Source organism: Carcharhinus amblyrhynchos, chromosome 14 (assembly GCF_965287045.1).
Source record: "Carcharhinus amblyrhynchos chromosome 14, sCarAmb.v2.hapA, whole genome shotgun sequence".
Classification (NCBI taxonomy): domain Eukaryota; kingdom Metazoa; phylum Chordata; class Chondrichthyes; order Carcharhiniformes; family Carcharhinidae; genus Carcharhinus; species Carcharhinus amblyrhynchos.
Window position 1 is genome coordinate 6,385,612 of NC_137337.1, and position 25,934 is coordinate 6,411,545.

Genomic DNA, 25,934 nt, shown 5'->3' on the forward strand with positions numbered 1-25,934 from the left:
AGGGTTAGTCAACATTGATGATGGAGAGAACTTGGAGTCATGGCTTTTTAAACAGAGGAACAGAGTAAAAAACAAAGATGTTCTGTCATTACGATAAACCTACAGAAAACTCCAGTTCAGCTTGAATAATTCTCGACGCCACACTTTCAGAAAAATGTCGACACCGTGTGTGTGTGTGCGTGTGTGCGCGTGTGTGTGTGGGTGTGGGTGTGTGTGTGTGTGTGTGTGGGTGTGTGTGTGTAGTTGGGGAAGCGGGGGGGGGCGAAATTTGGGATTGCTCTCTTTGGAGTAGTGAAGGAGAGTTTGGACAGAGATGCTGAAAAACGCACCCTGGACATTCTCAACCATCTTCTCCTGTCGGGAAAAAGATACAAAAGTCTGAGGTCACGTAACAACCGACCCAAGAACAGCTTCTTCCCTGCTGCCTTTTGAATGGACCCACCTCGCACTAAGTTGATCTTTCTCTACACCCGAGCTATGACCGTATCACTACATTCTGCACTCTCTCCTTTCCTTCTCTATGAATGGTAAGAAATCTCACAACACCAGGTTAAAGTCCAACAGGTTTATTTGCTAGCACGAGCTTTCAGAGCATTGCCCCTTCTTCAGGTGAGTGTCTATGAACGGTATGCTCTGTCTGGATAGTACTCAAGAAATAAAACTTTTCACTGTATACTAATACACGTGACAATAATAAATCAAATCAAGTGCTTCTGAAAAAAAAGGAAAGAGAAACAGTTTTCATTGGCAGAAAAGTTGGTAAGCAGAGAGACTTATTTGATGATGGAGACAGAGGTGACATGAGGAAGCATTTCCTTATGCAGCGAGTTGGGATGGTCTGGAACATGTGGCCTGAAGGGGTCATGGAAGCTGATTTATTAGTAACTTACAAAGGGGAATTGGATAAAAACCTAGAGAAAAGAGCCAGCATTGATTCGATGGGTGTAATGGCCTCCTGGCATCATATGATTCTGTGACTTTTTTTTATTAATTCATGGGGCACGAGCCTCTCTGGCTGGCCAGTACTTAGTTGCCCGAGGGCCATCGAGAGTCAACCACATTGCTGTGGCTCTGGAGTCACATGTAGGCCAGACCAGGTAAAGGCGGCAGATTTCCTTCCCTAAACAACATTAGTGAACCAGATGGGTTTTATCCGACAATTGATAATGGTTCCATGGTCATCGGTAGATTCTTAATTCCAGGTTTTTTTTTACTGAATTCAAATTCCACCATCTGCCGTGGCGGGATTCGAACCCGGGTCCCCAGAACATTAACCGAGTCTCTGGATTAATAGTTTAGCGATAACACCACGAGGCCATTGCTTCCCCTTTCCACGAATGTACTCACCAAATGAAGAGGAACCTGCTGGTTACTCAGAAGCCTTTGATTTTTGCCTAGTGCCGCCAAGCTCTCCTTAAACTCCGAGCACAGCCATTTTGTTTCGTCAGCTCCTAAGGAGCCAATGCTGGAAAATTGACCAATGAGAGGCCACGATTCCTGATTCGCCACAGGTGAGGCAGAGTCACTCAAGACCTATTGTGGGGGGGGGGGGGGGGGGGGGGGGGAGAGAAACTGGATTAACACCTCAAGTATTAGTGACTCATCCATCAACCTCAGAATTCAAATTTACAACTCATCCAGTATCAATTGCCATTTGTCCCAAACATCTGCCACCATTTTGTGTGTAGATGTGTTTCCTACATTTACTCCTGAAAACCCTGATTCTTTTTAGTCTGTGTCCCCGAGTCCTCGACCTCCCAACTAGTGGAAACCGTTTCACTTTATCTAATCCACTGGTTACCCTTGGACCTTAAACAAGGTCCTTCCTAATCTTAATTTAATCACTCCTCTTAACTCCTTGTTGATTCCAGATGCGCAAGAAGGCAGCAAGATGGGTTTGCACCAAGGTGACTCTTCCAGCTCCTTGGAGCCCATCCACTGACACCACCACACTGGGTGCCAAGGCCTTGAAGAGGGTGCGAAAGGAGATTTGCGAGGATAGTACCAGGGAGGAGGGACTGTAGGTACACTGAGCCTGAGGTCACTCTCATAGAACCTCTACAGTGCAGAAGGAGGCCACTCGGCCCAAAGAATCTGCATCAGCTCTCTGACAGACTCGCCTGACAGTACAGAAGGCCAAGGAGGTGGGGGGATTTAATAGATGTGCTCAAAGACCATTAACCAGAATTGTTACAGGGCAGAAAGAGGCCATTTGGCCCATCATGTCTGTTCTGTACCAGTTCACCAAACAAACAACTCACTTGGTGTCATTCTCCCGTAATCCTGCACACTCTTCCTTTTCAAATAAAAATAGGTAGGGAGAAATAACAGAAGGGTTTGTCACCAGAGGATTCAAATTTGAGGTTACTGATGAAAGGTCCAGTTGATGAGAAGGATAAAAAAAAAATTGCTGATTTGTTATCTGGAATGCAGATCATCAATTGTAACTTTCAAAGAGGGAATTAGATAAACTGGGGTTAAAGGTGCTTTTAGTATTTCAGTAAGTAGAAGCAGGTGGTATACCAGGGAAGTCCAACCTTGCTCAAACTCTGGATGGAACGACCTGGAGAGGCCGAGTAATCTCATTCAGAGTTGCCTAATCATTCTCCAAAAGTCAAACTATGATTGATTTTGGAGCTTGAGGATTGCTGGAAGACAATATGATCAACTGGAGTTTGGAGAGGGAGGAAAAATTCAGCTTTATGCTATGGGCAGCTAGTATGTCCGGAGGGAATAAGAACATAAGAACATAAGAAATAGGAGCAGGAGTAGGCCATCTGGCCCTTCGAGCCTGCCCCGCCATTCAATAAGATCATGGCTGATCTGTCGTGGCTCAGTTCCACTTTCCCGCCCTCTCCCCATAACCCTTAATCCCCTCTCTTATCAAAAACCCATCAACCCGCTTCTTAAAAATATTTAGCGAGGCAGCCTCCACCACTTCAACGGGCAGAGAATTCCAGAGATTCACCACCCTTTGAGTGAAGAAGTTCCTCCTCAACTCCGTTCTGAACCGCCTCCCCTTTATCTTGAGGCTGTGCCCCCTAGTCCTACTGTCTTTTTTGAGCGGGAAGAGTCTTTCCACCTCTATCCTATCCATCCCATTCATCATCTTATACGTCTCAATGAGATCTCCCCTCATTCTTCTAAACTCTAACGAGTACAAGCCTAGTTTATTCAGCCTCTCCTCATAGCTCAACCCCCTCAACTCCGGTATCAGCCTAGTAAACCTCCTCTGCACTCCCTCCAGGGCCAAAATATCCTTGCGCAGGTGCGGCGCCCAAAACTGCACACAGTACTCCAGCTGCGGCCTCAACTCAGATGCTAGGAGAGCAGAATAGTTAATCATTTTAGTCTCGCAAGTGATTATGTTAAGTAGGGTGGACTTCTGTTTACTTAAGTTTCCCTGGGATTTTGGATTAGTGTGATCGACGAGGTCATGTGATAGTGTGTGTTTGCATGCAGTTCTGGGTCTAGAGCAGAAAGAAAAATAAAACTTTTGCAGAAAGCAGTTTAGTTTTGCAGCTCAAGCCTGGTTGAAGTTAGAATTTTGCAGGTTTCTGGAACTCATTTTCTCTCTGAAAGCTTCAAGATGGTCTTAACACATTATAGCAAGTATAGTTATGGTTGCTGACTGTATTTAAAGTGGTTTTAAAATCTGTAAGAGGAAAGTTGCTTATTTGGAACTGAAAAAGTGGTAAGTTGGAAATTAAAGTTATTTTATTTGCATTATAAATATTGTTTAACCATTAATAGTTAAGTTGCTTCATTTGTTCAAGTTATATTTAAACGGTGTTATTAAATAAAGTTTGTTTTACTGTAAAAAAATTCCTACTTTGTCGGTGGAACCATTTCTGGAAGGAAGAGTCCTTTCCTCACATTTATGCCAAAATAAAAAACTTGCTGGGGGGAGGGGGGAGGGAAGAGGAAATCCAGCCTGGATTTGTAATGTAATTTGAGGTCTGGTCTGGGACCCGAACAATTTTATCTCAAGGCGAGGATGGTGGGTTGCCTTCTTCAACTTCTGCAGTTCTTTTGGTGATGGACTGAATAGCTCTAAAGATCCTGCAAACTGGGTATATGTACCACCGGCAAAGATGATCCGCTAGTCCAGAGCGCAGTTAACATTGCGTCCATGGTTGCCAATGCCCCTTGGGGCAAGGTACCCGAAGATGGAGAGACAAGAGGGGGACTCCCAAGCTCTGACAGAGAGGGAGTTCCAGGCCTTTGAACCACAGAACAAAAGAACATCCCTTGCTGCTTTCAAACACTGAGACGGCACTTATCTGGAAAGTGGTTTGAACTGACTCAAGAGTGCTGTGGTAGCACTTGGCAGATGTGCTTGTGCCTATTTCATAATCATTCAAGATTCAACAGTGTAGTAATTAATTATGAAATGTAATTACTTGTTTAAAATGTCGTGGTAAACATCTGCCACCGTTAATTCTATTGATTTCACAGATGCTCAAGGTTTTAGTACGCATCATTATACTAATTTGCAAAGATATTTTCTACTCAAGGTAGTTCCATCTCATTTGCACGAAGGAAAGGCACATTTACATACCCTTCTGAGTTTTAGGTGACCCCATTTTTGCTTCTCGTTCCCTTGGTGACGACCGGGAGTGGAGCCAATGAGATAAACCCTGCCAAAGAGAATGGTTTAAATAAATTGATTAAACGTGAAACACTCTTAACCTCATAAATTGACAGATAAAAGATTTGCATGTTTATAGCGCCTTCCCCATTCCTCAGAGTGTCCCAAGAGCTCTGGGGGGAAACAGAAAACGTCCTGATGTGTGGTTGATTGTTGTACACTAAAGGAAACGCACAGCAAGGTCCCACAAACAGCAATGTGATCATGACTAATCATCAGCTTTAATGTTGTTGGTTCAGGGACGAATGTTGGCCAAGAGGGGAAGTCACCTGTTCAGGCCAGGGGATCATTTACCTCCACCTAACAGGACAGATGGGCCAAGGTTTCAAACTTCATTCGGAAGATGGCACCTCTGACAGTCAGGGAGTTATGCCCCGACGTGTACTGACCAAGCCCCATTCACTCAACAAACTGATAACTGGATCTCAAGCCAGATGGCTAAGCAAGAACTAGTTGCAAATTATTCTCTTGATAGTTTAGTAACGTAACGTTACAAATGTCTTCCCACCATTTGCAAACTCAGTGTCCCAGCAGTCCCTCTTTATATGTGCTCAATACACTTAATGAATGGATATCCTCCACCTGTTTATCCTTAACCTTAATGTAACAGTAATATTCACCTTATTAAAAGCAGATCCTCATCGATGTAACTTGCGCTCGGAGCTCTGATCGCTCCTGGTGGATTTGATCACTGCTCCGCCCCCCCCAAGCCCGATATACCTTATCGAGGTGTGCAAGGCAGCATCAGCTACTAGACTACGAAAATCCTTTTGTCAAGCTAGCTGACGGGAATCTCAGACAGACACATTCATCGCTCATTAACAGAGCCAGAGAGAGAGCTGAACAGATGATGATGTTGTTAAAGGGGATACTAAACCCTCCTCCCATTCACCTCGTCCCGTCTCCTAAAGGGCTGAGCCCAGACCTCTCCTCGTACCCCAGACAGCGTGATCTCGCTGCATGTGTATAAAACACACAGCAAACATTCTGTGGAACACCGTCCCCCGTCACTGCGGGGACGTTTAAAAAAAAAACCGTGAAAAGGAACCGCCAGCTGAAACTTTGAAAAACAAAAATTATAAATATCCCTTTCGGTGGTCTGAAAATGCACTCCCTGCTGCGCCGGCAAACGCGGCAGCCCATTCGTGCACAGCAAGATCCCACAACAGTAAACAAGATGCTGCTGAGCGGGTTTTAGATGTTGGCCCGGGGTACGGGGCGGGGGGGGGGGGGGGGGGGGGTGGGCAGGGTGGGGTAACAGTGCCTCCGAGTCTTTGCTGTCATCCCGTCAGGACAGACCAGGTCTCGGTTCAAGTCGTTATCGGAGAGACGGCACAACCACACTTCCTCGGAGCTGACGTCGAGCTCAGATCTCCAGCGTGGGCCGTGAACCTCCCGACCGTGCGATTTACAACCCACCCCCTTTTTTCTGCGGTTCAGTTGGCCCACAGAGGGAGGGAGATGGGGTCCCCCGGCCCTCTCGTGGTCCCAGGTCCCACAGCAGGAACGATCGCTGCTAATTTTCTAATGTCAGTTTGCGTCCATCAGCGCGGGATCGGCTGGTCCTCGGTCTATATTCTGCCTCTCTGCAGAGCAGAATGTTACAGAATAAATCTCCTAACGCCACAATCTCTTCAGACATCACTTTATATCTGCTGAAACGGGACACCAGTCAATGTACCCGGCTGCGTATAATTAAACACAACTCGTATACAATTAATAACCAAATCATGCAAACCCAAGCAAATTGTCCCAATCGCCAGTGTGTCTCCATGTCGGAGTGCGTGTGCCTGTTTGCACGTTTACGGGTGCCTGTCCGTGTACGCGCCTGGTTTATTTCCGCATACTAACAGTTGCTCCATTCATTCACTTTCCAAGCGGGTTCCCAGCCTCCCACAGTCGCACTGCAGCTGCCAAGACTTTCCTCCCCCCCACAACAAAAGCTGCTTTTGGCGGTGGGAGGGATAACGTCCCCCTGCCCCCCGCTCGCTGAGCCTCAGGCTGTGCCCAGCGACACCTGCCAAGTGTCAACCATCCAACCATCCGCTCAGTGTCAGGAGGGAACACAGATCGAAGAGACGGGAGGTCCCAGCACAGGAAGCTGCTGCCTCCGGGGTTCCCGAGGATGTAGACAGCCAACAACGGGAACCACGTCTACAGCACAGGAACAGGCCATTCAGCCCAACTGTTCCATGCTGGTATTTCTACCCCACGCCAGCCTCCTCCCACTGCTCTTCATCTCATCCTATCTGCAGAACCTCCTATTCTTTTCTCTCTCATGTGCCTGTGGTGGCAGGTTTCACATTCTGCTCCCTCCGTAAGCAACGCCTGGGAACTGTAACCATTTTTAGATGAATTTCATGTTATATTCATAATAATAAGCTAACGAGGTCAAAATGCCATTTTGCACTATCATTGATTTAAGATCAGGGGCTGCAGGATGACACAGTGGTTGGCACTGCTGCCTCACAGCGCCAGGGACCCCGGGTTCAATTCCAGCATTGGGTCACTGTCTGTGCGGAGTCTGCACGTTCCCCCCGTGTCTGCACGGGTTTCCTCTGGCTGCTCCAGTTTCCTCCCAGACGTGCTGGTTAGGGACTACTGGCCGTGCTAAATTGTCTCTCAGTGTCAGGGTGATTAGCTGGGTAAATATGTGGGGGTTACAGGGATAGCGTCTGGCTAGGATTGTTGTCAGTGCAGGCTCGATGGGCCAAATGGCCTCCTTCTGCACTGCAGGGATTCTATGATTCTAAGAAGCCAATTTGTACTCTGTACTTTATAATCACTCACCTGTATTAAGAGTTATTACATAAACTGAGAACCAGCCAGAAACAGATGACTGGGCAAATCGTACCTGTCAATTAGGTTTCAATTAAAGAAATAGTTATGAGTCAAGTAGTTATATTAAAGCTGATTTTAAGAGCTTATAAATTTGAAAGATTCTGCTTTGGATGAGTATCAGGCAGCTATATTGTCCTAAACGCAGCACAAACCGTGACCAAACGGACAAGAGACAACTGTGTAAAGCCAGGTAATGAAAGAGACTGCGAGAAAAACAACTATCCTTTTGAGAGTATATTGGCAGCCAAACACGGATTAAAGCAAAGCAACTTTTAAATTAATCGATTATGAGATGACACAGACATGGTCCGAGATGAGGTATTTATAATTTTGGGGATAGGATCATAGAATCCCTACAGTGCAGGAGGTGGCCATTTGGCCCATTGAGTCTGTACCGACCACAATCCCCCCCCCCACCCCCGTAACCCTACGCGTTTACCCTAGCTAATCCCCTCCTGACACTGAGGGGCAAATTTAGCACGGCCAATCCACCTAACCCGCACATCTTTGGACTGTGGGAGGAAACCGGGGCACCCGGAGGAAACCCAGGCAGATACAGGGAGAATGTGACCCAAGCTGGGAATTGAACCCGGGTCCCTGGCGCTGTGAGGCAGCAGTGCTAACCACTGTGCCACCGAGCCGCCCAAAGATAACAGCGATGGTTCTGAGTGGCATCTCTGTGAGCTAATCCCTCAGTGGGTGCTGCCAGGGCTAAATTGCAGTCAATGAAGGAACAGGACAACCTCCCTCTTCAGGAACCTCATTCGTTTGAAGCTGGGACTCTATTTTGTGTCGCTAAATATACGTCTTGAGATAAAGTTTTACTACCTAACTTGCCCTGTGGTTACATCATGCTTGAACCAGGGTGGCTGGACTAGCACAATGGTGCTGTGGGTTAGCACTGCTGCCTCACAGCTCCAGGGACCCGGGTTCGATTCCCGCTTGGGTCACTGCCTGTGCGGAGTCTGCACATCCTCCCTGTTTCTGCGTGGGCTTCCTCCGGGTGCTCCGGTTTCCTCCCACAGTCCGAAAGACATGCTGGTTAATGTGCATTGGCCGTGCTAAATTCTCCCTCAGTGTAACCCGAACAGGCGCTGGAGTGTGGCTACTAGGGGATTTTCGCATTGCAGAATTAACATAAGCCTACTTGTGTCACTAATAAATAAACTTTAAAACATTTAACTGATTTGACTGGGTTAATTTGTAGTCAGATCATTGCACGATTGAGATCAATTAAAATAATCTACTTTTATGAAACCTGCAGCCCTCAGGTTAAAGCTGGACTCGACCTCGATATCCTGAGATGAAGCATCCGGAACGAGAGGGGAAAATTACCTGGTTTCTGATAAATCATGCTGCTTTATGTGAGCGATCCATTCAGTAAGTCCAGCTGACCGGTAGGACGCCAGGTAATCAATCAGGTCACATTTAAAGTTCGTCACGGATTCACCCGCTGTTTCCGAACTCCCTTCCGGCAACCGTGGATACAGAGGGCTCATCCATATCCTGGCAACGAGCAGGAAGGAAAACGGCTTTAAAGCTTAAAACAGATAAAAGATTTGCTTCTCGAGGGACGAACGTGGGCCCAGGACACGAGGGGAGAACTTCCCTGCTCTTCCTCCCAAATAATCACCGTGGGAAATCTCTCACAAAACCACAAGAGGATCATGAGGGACATCCCACCCCAAAGTTAGGGGGGAGACTTTGTTACATAACCAGTTTTGTGAGAGATTTCCCACGGTGATTATTTTGGAGGAAGAACAGGGGAGTTCTCCCCTTGTGTCCTGGGCCCACGTTCGTCCCTCGAGAAGCAACCAGCAGTAAAGAGAAGATGCGATGGTTGCCACGTGGCTCCACGTGGGAGCTTGCTGTGCACAAATTGGCCGCCGCCGTGACAATACTACAAAATACGTGTTAGCACTTTGAGCTCTCATTGAGTCTTAGAGCCGTGCAGCACCAAAATGGCTCTTCGGCCCATCGAGTCTACACCAACATTAACTACCAGTAATGTCGCACGAATCCCATTCCCCAACACCTGGCCCATATCCTTGGGTGTTCTGATGTTTCAAGCGCTCATCCAAAACACATCTTAAAGGTTGTAAGGTCTCCGGCTCTCATTACCCCCGCGGGCCGCGCATTCCAGGTTCCCACCACCCTCCGAGTGAAGAAATATTTTCTCAAATCCCTCCTGAACCTCCTGCCCCTCACCCTCAAACTCAGACCCCTTCTGATTGGCCCCTCAACCAAGGGGAACAGCTGCTCCCTGCTCACCCTGGCCGTACCCCTCAGAATTTTACACACCTCAAGCTGCTGCCTCACAGCACCAGAGACCCGGGCTCAAATCAATCTAACCTGTACATCTTTCAGACTGTGGGAGGAAACCGGAGCACCCGGAGGAAACCCACGCAGACATGGGGAGAATGTGCAAACTGCACACAGACAGTCACCCGAGGCCAGAATCGAACTCGGGTGCCTAGCACCGTGAGGCAGCAGTGCTAACCAGTGCGCCACCGTGCTGCCCTCCCAAGGTTGGCACACCTAACCAGAAGCTCCAAGTTCAGGTCCCAGTTCAGGATCTGAAAGGGGTGTTCACAATGCAGTCAAACAAGTCGACTATCAGTCTGGACATCCGTCCTGTACACCTGATGGCAAGTGGTGGAGGGGGAGAGTTTCCGGCAGACCACTTTGCCAAGTATAATCATGGGCCAATCTAACGGAAGTCCATGGTTACCAATGCCCTCTTTACGGGCATGGCACTTGTGGGTGGTAATGGTTGGCACATTCAGAATGCCTACAATGCAGAAGGAGGCCATTCAGCCCATCGAGTCTGCACCAACCACAATCTCATCCAGGCCCAATTCCCGTAATCCCACATATTTACCCTGCCAATCCCCTGACACCAAGGGTCAATTTAACATGGCCAATCCACCCAACCCACACATCTTTGGAGTGTAGGAGGAAACCGGAGCACCCAGAGGAAAGTCTCACAAATATGAGGAGAATGTAAATGAGCTTGGCACCCTCAGCACTAGAGGCTGCCACTGGATTACAGGTTCAAGTCTCAGGATTGGGACTCGATCTAATAACCTCCGGACCCCGGGGTGAGCGTGCTGTCCACATGGACACTGCGGCTGGACTACAATGCACCAAGTCAGGTACTAACAGATCAGCTTCAACAAACTAATTGCTGAGGTTCTCCTCCGTGGACCCGCTTGTTTGTGGTCTTGTTATGATGTGGTGCCAGCTGAAGTCTTTTTATTCATTCGTGGGACATGGGCGTCACTGATTGGTCAGTATTTATTACCCAACCCTAGTCGCCTTTGAACCGAGTGGTTTGCTCGGCATTCCTGAGGGCAGTTGGGAGTCAACCACATCGCTGTGGCTCTGGAGTCACATGTGGGCCAGACCAGGTAAGGACGGCAGATTTCCTTCCCTAAAGGACATTAGTGAACCAGATGGATTTTTCCCACAATTGACATCGATTTCAGTCATCTTAATTCCAGATATCTTTTTTTTATTGAATCCAAATTCCACTATCTGCTGGGGTGAGATTCGAACCCGGGTCCCCAGGACATTAGCTGAGTTTCTGAATTAATAGTCGAGCGATAACACCGCCTCCCCTTAAAGTCTTTGAGTGGAATGGCAGGGCCAGTCTTACCCTTGTGTCTTCTGGTGCCAGTCATCGTGGATCAAGTTGGACGTGTGGATCACAACTCGGAAACCTTCCTCGTACAAAAGCAGCATCATCTTCCTGGAAAAGACAGAGAGAGAGAGAGAAACTATTGGGCTGAGACATGGTGAAGGTGTTTATTGGGTTTGGTTAGCAGCGAGAGCTTACACACTGAGGGGGCAACTCAGTGAGATGTTTTAAAATTAGAAAGAGCTTTGAGTGGGACAGATGCAGAACTGTTCTCACGTTTGGCAGAACTGAAAATGGAGTGACCCCCAAGTATGAGATTGTGATCGGTAAATCCGGTAAAGAATTTGAGAGAAAACAGTGAGTGGGTAGAATCTGGAACTCACTATCAAAGAGTAGTTTGGACGAACAGCACAGACACGATAAAGGAGAAGTTCGGACACAAGGGAGAACGGAATAGAAGAGATTACACAGGAACATAGAAGATAGGAACAGGTGAGGCCATTTGGCCCTTCAAGCCTGCTCTGCCATTCATCACAATCATGGCTGATCATCCAACTTAAAGCCTAATCCTGCTTTCTCCCCATAACCTTTGATCCCTTTTGCCCCATGTACCATATCCAACCATCTCCTGAATACAATAGGAATCAATAATATTATAAATGTTGATTGATGAAGGGGGCCAGAGGGAGAATTGAGTGAAGCAAAACACCAGCATTGCCCGAAATGGGCCGAATGGTCTGTTCCTGTGTTGTAAATTCAATGGCTCAGATCTTCTGGTTCCTGGATGGTTCGAGGCTGGACAATTCCTATTGGCTGCATATCAGGGACAATGCAAGAACTTCACGGGAATCGCCTGGGTCACTGAAATCTCCAAAACCCCGCGAAAAAGATGCAACTCTGAGGCAGAGTCAGAGACTTGGGAGCATTTTGGTCCAATCACCACCTGGATAGTTACCCAGGAAATTTCAGGTGGAGGAAAGCCAACTGGAACTCCTGGGTAACTAGACAACTGAACCCCCACCTCCACTGATCACCCCGAGCTTCTGGCTTCCTTCTGACCCCTGGACTCCTCCCCCCATTATCCAACTGCACCATCCAACCTGCCACCCTACCCAGTTACCTCACTAACACTCAGTGAAAAGCTAGTTAAATATCCCAAAACTATTCACTGTGTCAGTCAATAAAGGCTTATTAAAATATGGTGGTTTATATGAGGCGATGGTGGTGGGGCAATGACTTGGTTTCCCCTAAAGACATTTCCCCCCAGGGCATCAAGTTTAAACATTAGCAAATCACATTGCAGCTTTATAGAACCTTAGTTAGGCTGCACTTGGAATATAGGGTTCAATTCTGGTCGCCACACTGCCAGAAGGATGTGGAGGATTTGGAGAGGGTACAGAAAAGATTTATCAGGATGTTGCCTGGTATGGAGGGCATTAGCTATGGGGAGAGGTTGGAGAAACTTGGTTTGTTCTCACTGGAACGATGGAGATTGAGGGGTGACCTGATAGATGTCTACAGGATTATGTGAGGCATCAACAGAGTGGATAATCAGAAGCTTTTTCCCCAGGGTGGACGAGTCAATTACTAGGGGGCACAGGTTTAAGGTGTGAGGGGCAAGGTTTAAAGGAGATGTTCGAGGCTTTTTTTTTGCACAGAGGGTGGTGCGTGCATGAAACTCACTGCCGGGGGAGGCAGTGGAAGCTGATATGATAGTGACTTTTAAGGGGCATCTTGACAAGTACATGAATAGGATGGGAAGAGAGGGATATGATCCCTGGAAGGGTAGGGGGTTTTAGTTCAGTTGGGCAGCAATATGGTCGGTGCAGGCTTGGAGGGCCGAAGGGCCTGTTTCCGTGCTGTAATTTTCTTTGTTCTTTGACCCTGCACCAGGAAGGAGGACTCTGAAGCTCCCCTCTGTATTTCTGAAGACAGGCAGTTCATTAATGTAAAAAAAAAATAAGCGCAGCTTGGCTACCTGACGGTGACTGTTGCTCCTCCCAAGACCGGGCCCAAATATGGTGCTGGTGAGACACTAACAGGAGCGATGTGAACAGCAGATATACAGACGGCAGCAACTGAAAGCTCTGGGAGCTGGCTCATTGCTTTAGGGAATTTCTCAGTTCAGATGAAGCAATTTGATCTCCGTGTTCTGAAGGTTCCTCGTCAAGTTAGAAAAGGACTACTCTGAATCTGAAACAAGCACCATTTTCTCTTGCTGACGTTCCCACGTGACAGGACACATTCTCTTGGTTCAACCAGGTCATTAACTACTCAACGGACTGATGTGTCAGACAGCAAAATAATTACCTGCATCTGGAACCTTCGCACAGCATCTCCAATCCTCTATGGTCGAATCATTAGCAGATCTGGGCGGCACGGTGGTTAGCATTCCTGCCGCACAGCGCCAGGGACCCGGGTTCGATTCCCGGCTCGGGCCACTGTCTGTGTGGAGTTTGCACATTCTCCCCGTGTCTGCGTGGGTTTCCTCTGGGGGTGCTCCGGTTTCCTCCCACAGTCCAAAGATGTGCGGGTTAGGTTGATTGGCCGTGCTAAGAAATTGCCCCTTAGTGTCCAGGGATGCGTAGATTAGAGGGATCAGTGGGTATGATATGTGGGGATATGGGGGTAGGGCCTGGGTGGGGTTGTGTTCGGTGCAGACTCGATGGGCCGAAAGGCCTCTTTCTACACTGTAGGGTTCTATGATCTACAACTGCAGGGATCTGGCCTCTCCAGTCTCCAGGTTTTCACTATTTCATTCGGATTTCCCACCTTGTTGCAGGTGGTGAGATACAAACCGGCCTCTAGTCCCTGGAGTATAGAAAAACGAGGGGGCTTGACAGGGTAGACCACCTCCCCCTTCCCCCCACCCCACTCACCCCCTCCACTGTCCCCGCAGAGTAAGAGAAGCAATTTCTTCACTCACAGGGTTGTGAATCTTTGGAATTATTTACCCTGGAGCATTGGCACAGCACAGTGGGTTAGCACTGCTGCCTCATAGCGCCAGGGACCCGGGTTCAATTTCAGCCTCGGGTCACTGTCTGTGTGGAGTTTGCACATTCTCCCCACGTCTGCGTGGGTTTCCTCCGGGTGCTCCGGTTTCCTCCCACACTCCAAAGATGTGCAGGTTAAGTGGATTGGCCATGCTAAATTGCCCCATAACATCCCGAGGTGTGTAGGTTAGGGGGATTGGCAGGGTAAATGTGTGGGATTATGGAGATAGGGTAGGGTGGATGGGCCTGCGTAAGATACACTGCCGGAGGGTTGGTACAGACTGGATGAGCTGAATGGCCTCCTTCTGCACCGTGGGTATTCTGTGGTCCTATGATGTGGAACTCTCAGTCATTGGGTATATTCCAAAGAGAGATCAATAAATTCTCGGACACGAAGGATATCAGCGGGAAAGGTGGAGGAATTATAATTGAGGTTGTTGGTTATTGGTGACCTTCTGGAGTGGTAGAGGAGACTCAAAGGGCCAGATGGTCTACTCGTCCTTCCTCTGTTATGTCCTTTAGAATGGACAGCGAGCCTCCTGTCCGATCCCACACTCACAACATTGATAAGTTACAGCGCGTCGCTATTACCCCACTGCCGGTTTGTATTATATATAAACAAAGACCATTACTCACGTGTGATGTGTTCCGTAAGCAATCTCCAACTTGGCCTGTGAACAATAAAAATTAATCTCCTTCGCATATTTATCAATCACTGATGAACAAAGTTCACGAGTGCTCTTATCTTAAAGACACACAACTTCTCAACGGGAACTTTACCGAGCTTTTACAGTTCCTGTCCTGGGATCATTCGTCCACCACACCTGTTTGGGTGGCGCAGTGGTTAGCACTGCTGCCTCAGGGTCCCAGGTTCGATTCCCGGCTCGGGTCACTGTCTGTGTGGAGTCTGCACATTCTCCCCGTGTCTGCGTGGGTTTCCTCCGGGTGCTCCGGTTTCCTCCCAGCGTGAAAGGCGTGCTGGTGAGGTGCACCGGCCGTGCTAAACTGACCCTCGGTCTACCCGAGCAGGGGCCGGAGTGTGGCGGCTAGGGGATTTTCACAGTAACTTCATTGCAGTGTGAATGTAAGCCTACTCGTGACACTAACTCTTAAAATGAGAAAGCATTGGTTGAGGAAATCCACGTTATTAACGTCATCACTGTAAACCTGACAGCTAGTGAGTGACAGCTATCAGTGCCCTCTGGTGGAGGTATAAAGATATTCGGAAAGGAAGCCGATGCTGATGGATAGGAGTAATTCGAAGGGACTTTCAGAAAGTATTTGATAAACCTCCTTGCTGGAGGGTGCCAGAAAGAGCTTAGATTTATGAAGAAGTTTGTGACACTCCTTCCACCACTAGCGCACAGTGGCAGCAGTACATGCTATCTACGTGTGTACTATCTACAAGATGCACTGTAGCAATCCACCAAGTTCATAGAAAGATGTTCATAGAATCCCTACAGTGCAGAAGGCCATTCGGCCCTTCAAATCTGTACCGACCACAATCCCACCCGGCCCTACCCCACATATTTAATCCGCTAATCCCTCTAAGCTACGTGTCCTGGGACACAAAGGGGCAATTTATCACCAAGGACCAATGCACCTAACCCACACATCTTTGGACTGCAGGAGGAAACTGGAGCACCCGGAGGAAACCCACGCAGACACGGGGAGAACGTGCAGACTCCGCACAGACAGTGACCCAAAGTTGGGAATCGAACCCCGGTCCTTGGAGCTGTGAGACAGCGGAGTTAACCACTGTGCCACCCAGTAATTTCGAGCCTTGTCCAACAGCACCTTCCAAACCCGCAACCTCCACCACCGAGAAGGACAAGGGCAGCAGATACACGGAAACATCATCAACTGCAAGTTCTCCTCCAAGCCACACACCTTCCTGACCTGGAAATACATCTCCATTTCTTCACTGTCACTGGGTCAAAATCTGGGAAGTACCTTCCTAACAGCTCGGTGGGTATACCTACACTCGGGGGGACTGCAGCAGCTCAGCACCTCTTTATTGAGGGCGATTAGGGATGGGTAATAAATGCTGGGCCTAGCCAGCGACACCCACATCCCAGGAGTGAATAAAAAAGGGGGTCATCAAACAGGCGGGAGGCAAAAGATGGAGAGCGGGGAGAAAGGGAAGTGTATTCTGATTGGTGGAATCTGACAAATGATGTCCTTGGTTTGTTGGACTTGGTTATCACCATGTTAACTTGAGAAAGAGTTGGAGAGTTGTACATTCAAGTCTGAGGCACAGCCTTTAGGAGGGACAGGAAGGTTGTGGAGAGGGTAAAATTGCAAAGAGAGGAGAATGAAGCAAGCACATAAAACTGGAGTAAGCGGAAGGTCCAACCAAAGGCAAATTGGGATATTTTGTTTGCAGAGAAAGACTAGGGGCTATGGAAAAGCAAAGTGATTAAAGTCTTCGTGTATAAAAATCACTAATATTGTACAAAGAACAAACTATAATCAACAGACAAATTAGAAACAGGAGTAGGCCATTCAGCCCTTCGTTCCACAGGATCATGGCTGATATGATTGTGGCCTCAGATCTGCATCCTGCCCCACCCCTCATAACCTTTGACCCTCTTGTTGGTCAACAACCTGTCTACATCTGAATATTCAATGACCCTGCCTCCACTGCTCTCTGGGGAAGAGAGTTCCAAAGATTCAACACCCTCAGAAAAAACTGTTCTCTTAAATAGGAGATCCTTTATTTTTAAATTGTCCTCCTTCATTCTCTCCCACAAGGGGAGACAGCCTCTCAGCATCCACCTCATCAAACCCCCTCAGGCGCTTACGTTTCAATAAGATTCTTCATTCTTCAAATCTCCAGTGGATGTAGACCCAACCTGTCCAACCTTTCTGCATAAGATAAGGCGCACCTCCCCCACCCCCCACTCACAGCCCAGGTATCAGTCGAGTGAATCTTCTAAATAAAACTGTTGATGGAATGTTGGTCTTTATCTCAAGGGTTGGTGCACAGAAGAAAATGGTGACACAGTGGTTAGCACTGCTGCCTCCCAGCGCCGGGGACCTGGGTTCAATTCCGGCCTCGTGGGTCACTGTCTGTGTGGAGTTTGCACATTCTCCCCGTGTCTGTGTGGGTTTCCTCCGCTCAGTCCAAAAATGTGCAGGTTAGGTGGATTGGCCATGCTAAATTGACCCTCAGTGTCAGAGGGAATTAGCTAGGGTAAACGTGTGGGGTCACGGGAATAGGTCCTGGGTGGGATTGTTGTCGGTGTAGGCTTGATGGGCCGAATGGCCTCCATTTGCAATGTGGAGATTCTAGGATTCTGAAGGAAAGTGATTTTTCAGTTTTACAGAACCTGACTCCGATCCCACCTGCAGTCAGTTTTGGAATCAGCTGCAGGGACTCTATAGTGCAGCTTCACAAGAATTAAACTCGGACTTAATAGACAGGTTTCATTAAAGTAATTTGTGTTCCCTTGAGTTTAGAAGGTTGAGGTGTGATCTGAACAAGGTGCACAAGATTATAAAAGGGACCTGATAGGATTGATGCGGAGAACTGCTTTCTTTGTCAAGAGTAGAAGAAAAGCAGCTTAAGTCACATAAAGAGTGTGAGAAGAATAGATGTACGTTATGCGTGATACTAAGGAAGGTGGATCAAAGGATGGAGCTCAGGTATAAATCATCCATGATCTAACAGAGCTGCAGAATGTAGTCTATGGCTACATTCATTCATTGAGGGAATCGATAGCCTGGTGGTATTATCACTGGTTTATCAATCCAGAAACTCAGCTAATGTTCTCGGGACCCAGGTTTGAATCCTACCATGACAGATGGTACAATGTGAATTCAATTTTAGATTTCTGATCGATAAGGGAATTAAGGGTTATGGGGAGAAAGTGGAACTGATCCACTTCAGATCAGCCATGATCTTATTGAATGGCGGGGCAGGCTCGAATGGCTAGATGGCCTACTCCTGCTCCTATTTCTTATGTTCTATGACCCCTCCTATGGAAATAATCAGGAATATTAAATTGGGAGGAGGGTAAAAAAATCGGTCTAAAGGCTGGGCAGAGAGCAGAACAGATGCGGATAGATTGGGAGAAAGTGTTTCTGCTGACTACAGTGTCTGGATTCAGGGAGCATGGTCTAAAAATTAGACATGATGTGGGTATGCCGGCGTTGGACTGGCGTAAACACAGTAAAAAGTCTGACAACACCAGGTTTTAGTCCAACCTATTTATTTGATAATATACTCGCAAGCTTTCGAGGGGTTACCCTCTTCGTCAGGTGAATGGAGAGTTCTGGCCTCAGACAGAGCATATAAAGCACAGACAGTTTAGAGATTACTGATTAAAATGCGAATCCCCACACCCAACCTGCTGTTCAAGACCTGAAGTGGCTGATAATGTGAGTGGTAGGAGCACTGATCACAGTTTAAAGAGATGTGTATTGTCTCCAGACAGTACAGTAAGTGAGGTTTTGCAAACCCAGGCAAGTCACGGGGGTTACAGATAGTGCGACATGAACCCAAGATCCCTGTTGAGACCGTCCTCATGTGTGCGGAACTTGGCTATCAGTCTCTGCTCAGCGACTCTGCGCTGTCGTGTGTTGTGAAGGCCGCCTTGGAGAATGCTTACCCGAAGGTCAGAGGCTGAATGCCCGTGACCACTGAAGTGTTCGCCAACAGGAAGGGAACAGTCTTGCCTGGTGACTGTCGAGCGATGTTCATTCATCCGTTGTCGTAGCGTCTGCATGGTCTCCCCAATGTACCATGCTTCGGGACATCCTTTCTTGCAACGTATCAGGTAGACAATGTTGGCCGAGTTGCAAGAGTATTTACCATGTACCTGGTGGATGGTATTCTCACGTGTGATGATGGTATCCATGTCGATGATCCGGCATGTCTTGCAGAGGTTGCTGTGACAGGGTTGTGTGGTATTGTGGTCACTGTTCTCCTGAAGGCTGGGTAGTTTGCTGCGAACAATGGTCTGTTTGAGGTTGTGTGGTTGTCTGAAAGCAAGAAGTGGGGGTGTGGGGATGGCCCTGGCGAGATGTTCGTCTTCATCTACGACAACGGATGAATGAACATCGCTCGACAGTCACCAGGCAAGACTGTTCCCTTCCTGTTGGCGAACACTTCAGTGGTCACGGGCATTCAGCCTCTGACCTTCGGGTAAGCATTCTCCAAGGCGGCCTTCACAACACACGACAGCGCAGAGTCGCTGAGCAGAGACTGATAGCCAAGTTCCGCACACATGAGGACGGTCTCAACAGGGATCTTGGGTTCATGTCGCACTATCTGTAACCCCCGTGACTTGCCTGGGTTTGCAAAACCTCACTTACTGTACTGTCTGGAGACAATACACATCTCTTTAAACTGTGATCAGTGCTCCTACCACTCACATTATCAGCCACTTCAGGTCTTGAACAGCAGGTTGGGTGTGGGGATTCGCATTTTAATCAGTAATCTCTAAACTGTCTGTGCTTTATATGCTCTGTCTGAGGCCAGAACTCTCCATTCACCTGACGAAGAGGGTAACCCCTCGAAAGCTTGCGAGTATATTATCAAATAAGTAGGTTGGACTAAAACCTGGTGTTGTCAGACTTTTTACTAAAAATTAGAGCCAGCCCTTTGCCGGAGTGAAATCAGGAAATAATTTCTTTTCTCAAAGGATGGTGGAGGTTCAGAATGTTCTTCTGTCAACACAATTGATGCCAGAACAATTCTTCATTTCAAAACTGAGGTTGTCAGGTTTTTGTTATCCGAAGGTATTAAGGGGCACGAGATAAAGGTATGTAGGTTGAATTCAATCACAGGTCACCTATGGGTAGCACAGCGGTTAGCACTGCTGCTTCACAGCGCAAGGGACCCGGGTTCGATTCCTAGTTTGGGTCACTGTCTGTGTGGAGTCTGCATGTTCTCCCCGTGTCTGCGTGGGTTTCCTTCGGGTGCTCCGGTTTCCTCCCACGGTCCAACGATGTGCAGGTTAGGTTGATTGGCTATGCTAAATTGCCCATAATATCCCAGTGTAGGCTAGAGGGATTAGTGAGGTAAATGTGTGGGGTTGTGGGATAGGACCTGGGGTGGTATTGTGGTCGGTGCAGACTCGATGGGCTGAATGGCCTTGTTCTACACCGTAGGGATTTTATGATTCTACGAACAGTGGTCTTATCGAATGGGGGAAATAGGCTCGAGGGGATGAATGGTCTCCTCCTGCTCCGATAGGTAGGAGTTAAGGACTGTTTTCTGCAGTGTCATTAGAACCACTGGGAGGAGTCTCAGAGATTTCTGCTCTGGGATCATTTCTGTTCTCTCTGTACAGCAATGACTGGAATATGGGAGGAGAGAGGGCACAGCGACTACATCGGAAGAATGGGAAATAATTCTGAGGAAGCAGAGTGACAGAAAGTATTTGACATTACTGAAAAGAGAGATCTTTTCCACCTGGCACTCAACAGGACAAATGCAAGAACGCCAAATTTCAAAGATCCACAATTTATACTAATGATCACCATTCATACCCAGATGGCGGTATCCGTCATTTGCGACATTCATATTGTCAGTGTTTGAAATTTGGTATTCTTGCATTTGTCCTGATGAGTGCAGGCTGAAAATCTTCGATGATATATCTCTCTTTCCAGCAGTATACAAGTAGCGTACAGCCAAGTGACAGAAGGTTTCATTGCTGGCATCAGGTGGTACGTCTCAGATAAAGGCTAATAAAAAATTCCACTCAATGGGGGTAGATGGACAGATGTGAAAAAGTGGAGAGATGAATGGGGCTCAGGCTGACAGTAATAGCAGCAGCTCCAGAAGATGGTGCCATAGGACAAAGCAAATGGGATATAGTCCACACCTCCCACGGTAGCTGGGTCCATACAGATGCAATTGTAATCAATTCTGGATTGGTGAAAGCGTTACCACAACTGAACAGAAGAGTAGAAGCTGCTATCGAAGCTGTAAGCCCTCAGTGAGGGATTCAGTAATTGGAAATACTATTTACTCATTGCACTGCAAACTTATGCCAGGTGCCAGTCACCCCCCCGAGCTACGGTGGCTCCGCGTCCACCATCACATCAGTTTTAAAATTCTCATCCTTGTTTGCAAATTCCTCCATGGGTCTCAGCCCTCCCTCTCTTCGCAATCTCCTCTGGCCCCGACAATCTTCGGAGATATCAGAGCTTTCAGGGTCTGGCTTCAAGTGCGCACCCAAATTTGATCACCCCACCACTAGTGGTTGAGCTTTCAACTTCTAAAGCCTCAAAACTCTGGAATTCCCTCCATAAAGCTCTCTCACTCTCTCCTTAGAACCCACCGCGATATCCAAGATATTGATCAGTCCGTCCCAATATCTCCTAATGTGGCCCAACATCATCTTAGAAATATTTACCACGTTAAAGGTCCTATACAAATATCATTGCGAATAGAATATATTACCTGTAGGACGCAGAGGACTACCTCATCACAGCCTGTAGAAAACATATTAAACCAAAGGAAACTGATGACTCCCTGGCCTCACCCTATGGAATATATATATATCAAACTATAGGAAGCAGAGGAATCCCAGGCCTAATCCTATGGAATATATAGTAAACTATAGGAAGCTATGGACTCCCTGAACTAACCCTATAGGATATATACTGAACACTACACTTGGGCAATGTGGTTGACTTCCAGCTGCCCTCTGAAATGGCCTAGCAAGTTGTCAAGAAGACAACTCAACGCCACCTTCTCCAGGGCAACTGGGGATGGACAATAAATGCTGGCCAATGAGCAACGTCCATGTCCCGCAAATGAATAAAACAAACTTTCAGAAGCAGAGGACTCCCTGGTCTCACCCTATAAAATACACACTGATGATAGAAAGCAGCGATTCCCTGACCTAACCCTATAAAACTGGGGCATGGTCAGCTAGATAGTCAATATCTTTTTCCCAAAGGTAGAGGAGTCTAAAACTAGAGGGAATGGGTTTAAGGTGAGAGGGGAGAGATACAAAAGGGTTCAGAGGGGCAATTTTTTTCACACAGAGGGTGGTGAGTGTCTGGAACAAGCTGCCAGAGGTAGTAGTAGAGGTAGGTACGATTTTGTCTTCTAAACAGCGTTTAGACAGTTATATGGATAAGATGGGTATAGAGAGATATGGGCCAAATGCGGGCAATTGGGACTAGCTTAGAAGTTAGAAGCATGGACAAGTTGGGCTGAAGGGCCTGTTTCCACGCTGTGAACCTCTCACTCTGAAGGTAGTAAACTGCAGGAAGGAGACTTCCTGACATAATTCTATAGAATGTATAATACCCAACAGGAAGCAGAGGACTCCCTGATCTCACCCAATAAAATACGTACTAAATTATAGGAAGCAGCAGGTTCCCTGATTTAATCCTATAGAATATACAGTACACTGTAGGGAGCAGAGAACTCCCTGACCTAATCCTATAGAACATACAGTACACTGTAGGGAGCAGAGAACTCCCTGATTTAATCCTATAGAACATACAGTACACTGTTGGAAGGAGACTCTCTGACCTAAGCCTATAGAATATACAGTACACTGTAGGGAGCAGAGAACTCCCTGACCTAATCCTATAGAACATACAGTACACTGTAGGGAGCAGAGAACTCCCTGATTTAACCCTATAGAATATACAGTACACTGTAGGGAGCAGAGAACTCCCTGACCTAATCCTACAGAACATACAGCACACTGTAGGGAGCAGAGAACTCCCTGATTTAACCCTATAGAATATACAGTACACTGTAGGGAGCAGAGAACTCCCTGACCTAATCCAATAGAACAGTAACCTATCGAGTGGGATGAGTTGTGCTGCTGTGCAGACTTGTCCTTACCTGGCAGAGGCGGATGTTGGTATACGGATGAGCATCCTCGTGTAGAGCTGCTTTAGACTGACGCTGCTCACCGTGAACAACCAGGAGAGGCTTTGTCCTGAAACACAGCAATCGGAGCGAAGATTGATGAATGGGGTTTTCCGGCTTTGTGGCCTTTTAACCCTTCTACAATCCCTCCGCGGTTCAGCAGAAACACGCTCTCGTCTCGGGGTCAGCAGGCTGTGGGTTCAAGTCTGACCCCGGAGACTAGGCTGACACTCCCCAGGGTCGAGCTGTGCTTCCCATCCAAGGCTCTCTCAGCTGGACAAAGATCCCATGGCACTATATCCAAAAAAGAGCTAAGGGATTCCCATCCGGCCAATATTTATCCTCCAACCAGCATCGCAATCACATCATCCAGCCATCACCTCACTGCAGCGTGCGGGGGTTTGCTGTGTAGTAACTGGTGGAGGTTTTCACCAACTGCTCTGCAACACCAACCCCACCGTCTATTACTGAGGATACCAGGAGAGGAAGGAGGAAACAAGGAGGCTTTTAAAGACAACATGGAAGAGATGAGTGAACGGAAAACCTCCCAAGGAAAGGGGGTATTATAAAGGAAATGTGACAAGAGGAAACTCTGTCTCAGGAAGGGCTCAAAGTTAATGAGGAGAAAAGGCTGAATAGACAGTCGGTTCCGATAAGACACTGGGACCAGATGTGACACATCCAAGGATATTGAAGGGAGTGAGTGGAATTGCAGGGGCGCTGGCTATAATTTCTCAGCCTTCCCAAGACTCGGGAGGTTCCAGAGGACTGGAGAATTACGAACGTTACCCCCTTGTTCAAAAAGTTAAGTTTAAGTTAAAGTTTTATTTATTAGTCACAAGTAAGGCTTACATTAACACTGCAATGAAGTTACTGCGAAATTCCCCTAGTCGCCGCACACTCTGGTGCCTGTTCAGGCCAATGCACCTGAACCAGCACGTCTTTCAGATTGTGGGAGGAAACCGGAGCACCCGGAGGAAACCCACGCAGACATGGGGAGAATGTGCAAACTCCACACAGAGAGTGACCCGAGCCAGGAATCGAACCCGGGTCGCTGGCACTGTGATGCAACAGTGCGAACCACTGTGCCGCCCCTTAAAAAGGTTTTAGGTATAAATCCAGCAATCACACACCAGTCAGTTTAATTTCAGTGGTGGGTGAGCTTCTAGAAACAATTATTCAGGATAGAATTGAGGAGTTAATTGGGAAAATGTGGGTTGATCCAAAACAGCCAACATGGATTTAAACAGGGAAATTGTTGGGAGTTTAAGAAATTAACAGAAAGGGTTAATGAGGGTAATGCTGGACTCTCAGAAGGCGTTCGATACAGTGCCGCACAACAGGTTTGAGAGAAAAGTTATTGCTCAGGAATAAAAGGGACAATAGCAATCTGGATACAAAACTGGCTGAGTGATAGGAAACAGAGCGGAATGGTTAATGGATTGTTTATTTATTAGTGCCACAGGTAGGCTTCCATTAACATTGCAATGATGTTACTGTGGCAGGCTCGAAGGGCTAGATGGCCTACTCCTGCTCCTATTTCTTATGTTCTTAAATCCCCTAGTTGTACACTCCGGCGCCTGTTCAGGTACACCGAGGGAGAATTTAGCACAGCCAATGCACTTAACCAGCACGTCTTTCAGACAGTGGGAGGAAACCCGCTCAGACATGGGAAGAATGTGCAGGCTCTGCACAGACAGTGATCCAAGCCAGGAATCGAACTCGGGTCCCTGGCGCTGTGAGGCAGCAGCGCTAACCGCTGTGCCACCCAGATACTTATTGGGTTGGAGGGAGATTCGTACTGAAGAGGTCACATTGGGACCCTTGTTTTTCCTGAAGTGTTTGGACCTGAACAGACACCAGAGTGTGCGACGACTAGGGGAATTTCACAGTAACTTCATTGCAGTTTAATTGTAAGCCTTAATGTAAGTGTTAATGTAAGCCTTACTTGTGACTAATAAATAAACTGTATGTATTAACGATTTAGATCTTTTCAATTTGCACACAACCAGCTCTCACAAACAGTAACCCGATCATGATTTGATAATCTGTCTTTTTTATGTTGATCGAGGCCAGGACACTGGGAATAATTCCCCTGCTCTACTTTGGAATCATGCCTTAACATCCACATGAGGGGGAGAGATCAGGGCCTCGCTTTAGTGTCTCTTCTCAAAGACAGCACCTCTGACAGTACGGCACTCCCTCAGCACTGCACCGCAACGAGGTGTACTGGAGGCAAAGTGCCCAGCCCCAAGCAGATCCGGGTGGAAAAGGATCATGCGGCACAAAACAATCTTGAGCCTTGGCCACGCTTAGCAATCTCTGCAAGGCAGACAAGACAATCAGGCTGAGTGCAAGAGGAGGCAGACGGGGTCCATGAACCCCTAGTTCAGTATTTATGGGCAATTGGCACCAGTACAGTAACCGGCTAAAAGCGCAGAGACTCGGCAATCTTCCCCATTTCTGTCACCTCGGCACAGGGGCGATCGAGACTCACCTGAATTCTTTTGGATATTGCTTCACCAACCAAGGGATATCAATGCAGTAATTAAACTGAAAGGTAAAAACATTCATTAACGAATTTAATTTATTTAAGCAGCAAAAGACACCCCCTCCTGCAAAGTAGCAGCCCCTGTGTCGGAAACAAGTCTGAGTACGAATTAACACAAGACAAAGATTTTTCTGCAATCCGTACTAATGAACATCAAACGATCAATGGTTTATTTAGTGCGTTTAAAACAAAAATCATTCTCAGGATGTGGGTGTCGCTGGCTAGACCAGCATTTATTACCCACTCAGAATCCCCCTGGAGAAGGTGGAGCTGAGCTGACTTCTTAAACCGCTGCCGGCCCTGGGGTGTAGGTACACCCACAGTGCTGTTAGTGATAGAGCTCTAGGACCTAGCAGCTATGAAGGAACGGCGATATGGCGGCACAATGGTTAGCGCTGCTGCCTCACAAC

At 47.5% G+C, this 25,934-nt stretch overlaps 1 protein-coding gene across 1 annotated transcript in view; it reads right to left on the reverse strand.

Moving 5' to 3' along the window:
• The window catches only part of tdp1 (tyrosyl-DNA phosphodiesterase 1), a 92,690-nt gene that overhangs the window by 60,382 nt on the left and 6,374 nt on the right, over nt 1-25,934 (reverse strand). Inside the window, exons 4-10 of the mRNA XM_080202101.1 lie at nt 25,471-25,526; nt 22,947-23,043; nt 14,762-14,796; nt 11,151-11,243; nt 8,828-8,998; nt 4,562-4,640; nt 1,348-1,533 (exon numbers count right to left, since the gene is read on the reverse strand). Of these exons, the coding sequence (XP_080058227.1) occupies nt 1,348-1,533; nt 4,562-4,640; nt 8,828-8,998; nt 11,151-11,243; nt 14,762-14,796; nt 22,947-23,043; nt 25,471-25,526 (717 nt within the window). The remainder of the gene's footprint in view (nt 1-1,347; nt 1,534-4,561; nt 4,641-8,827; nt 8,999-11,150; nt 11,244-14,761; nt 14,797-22,946; nt 23,044-25,470; nt 25,527-25,934) is intronic.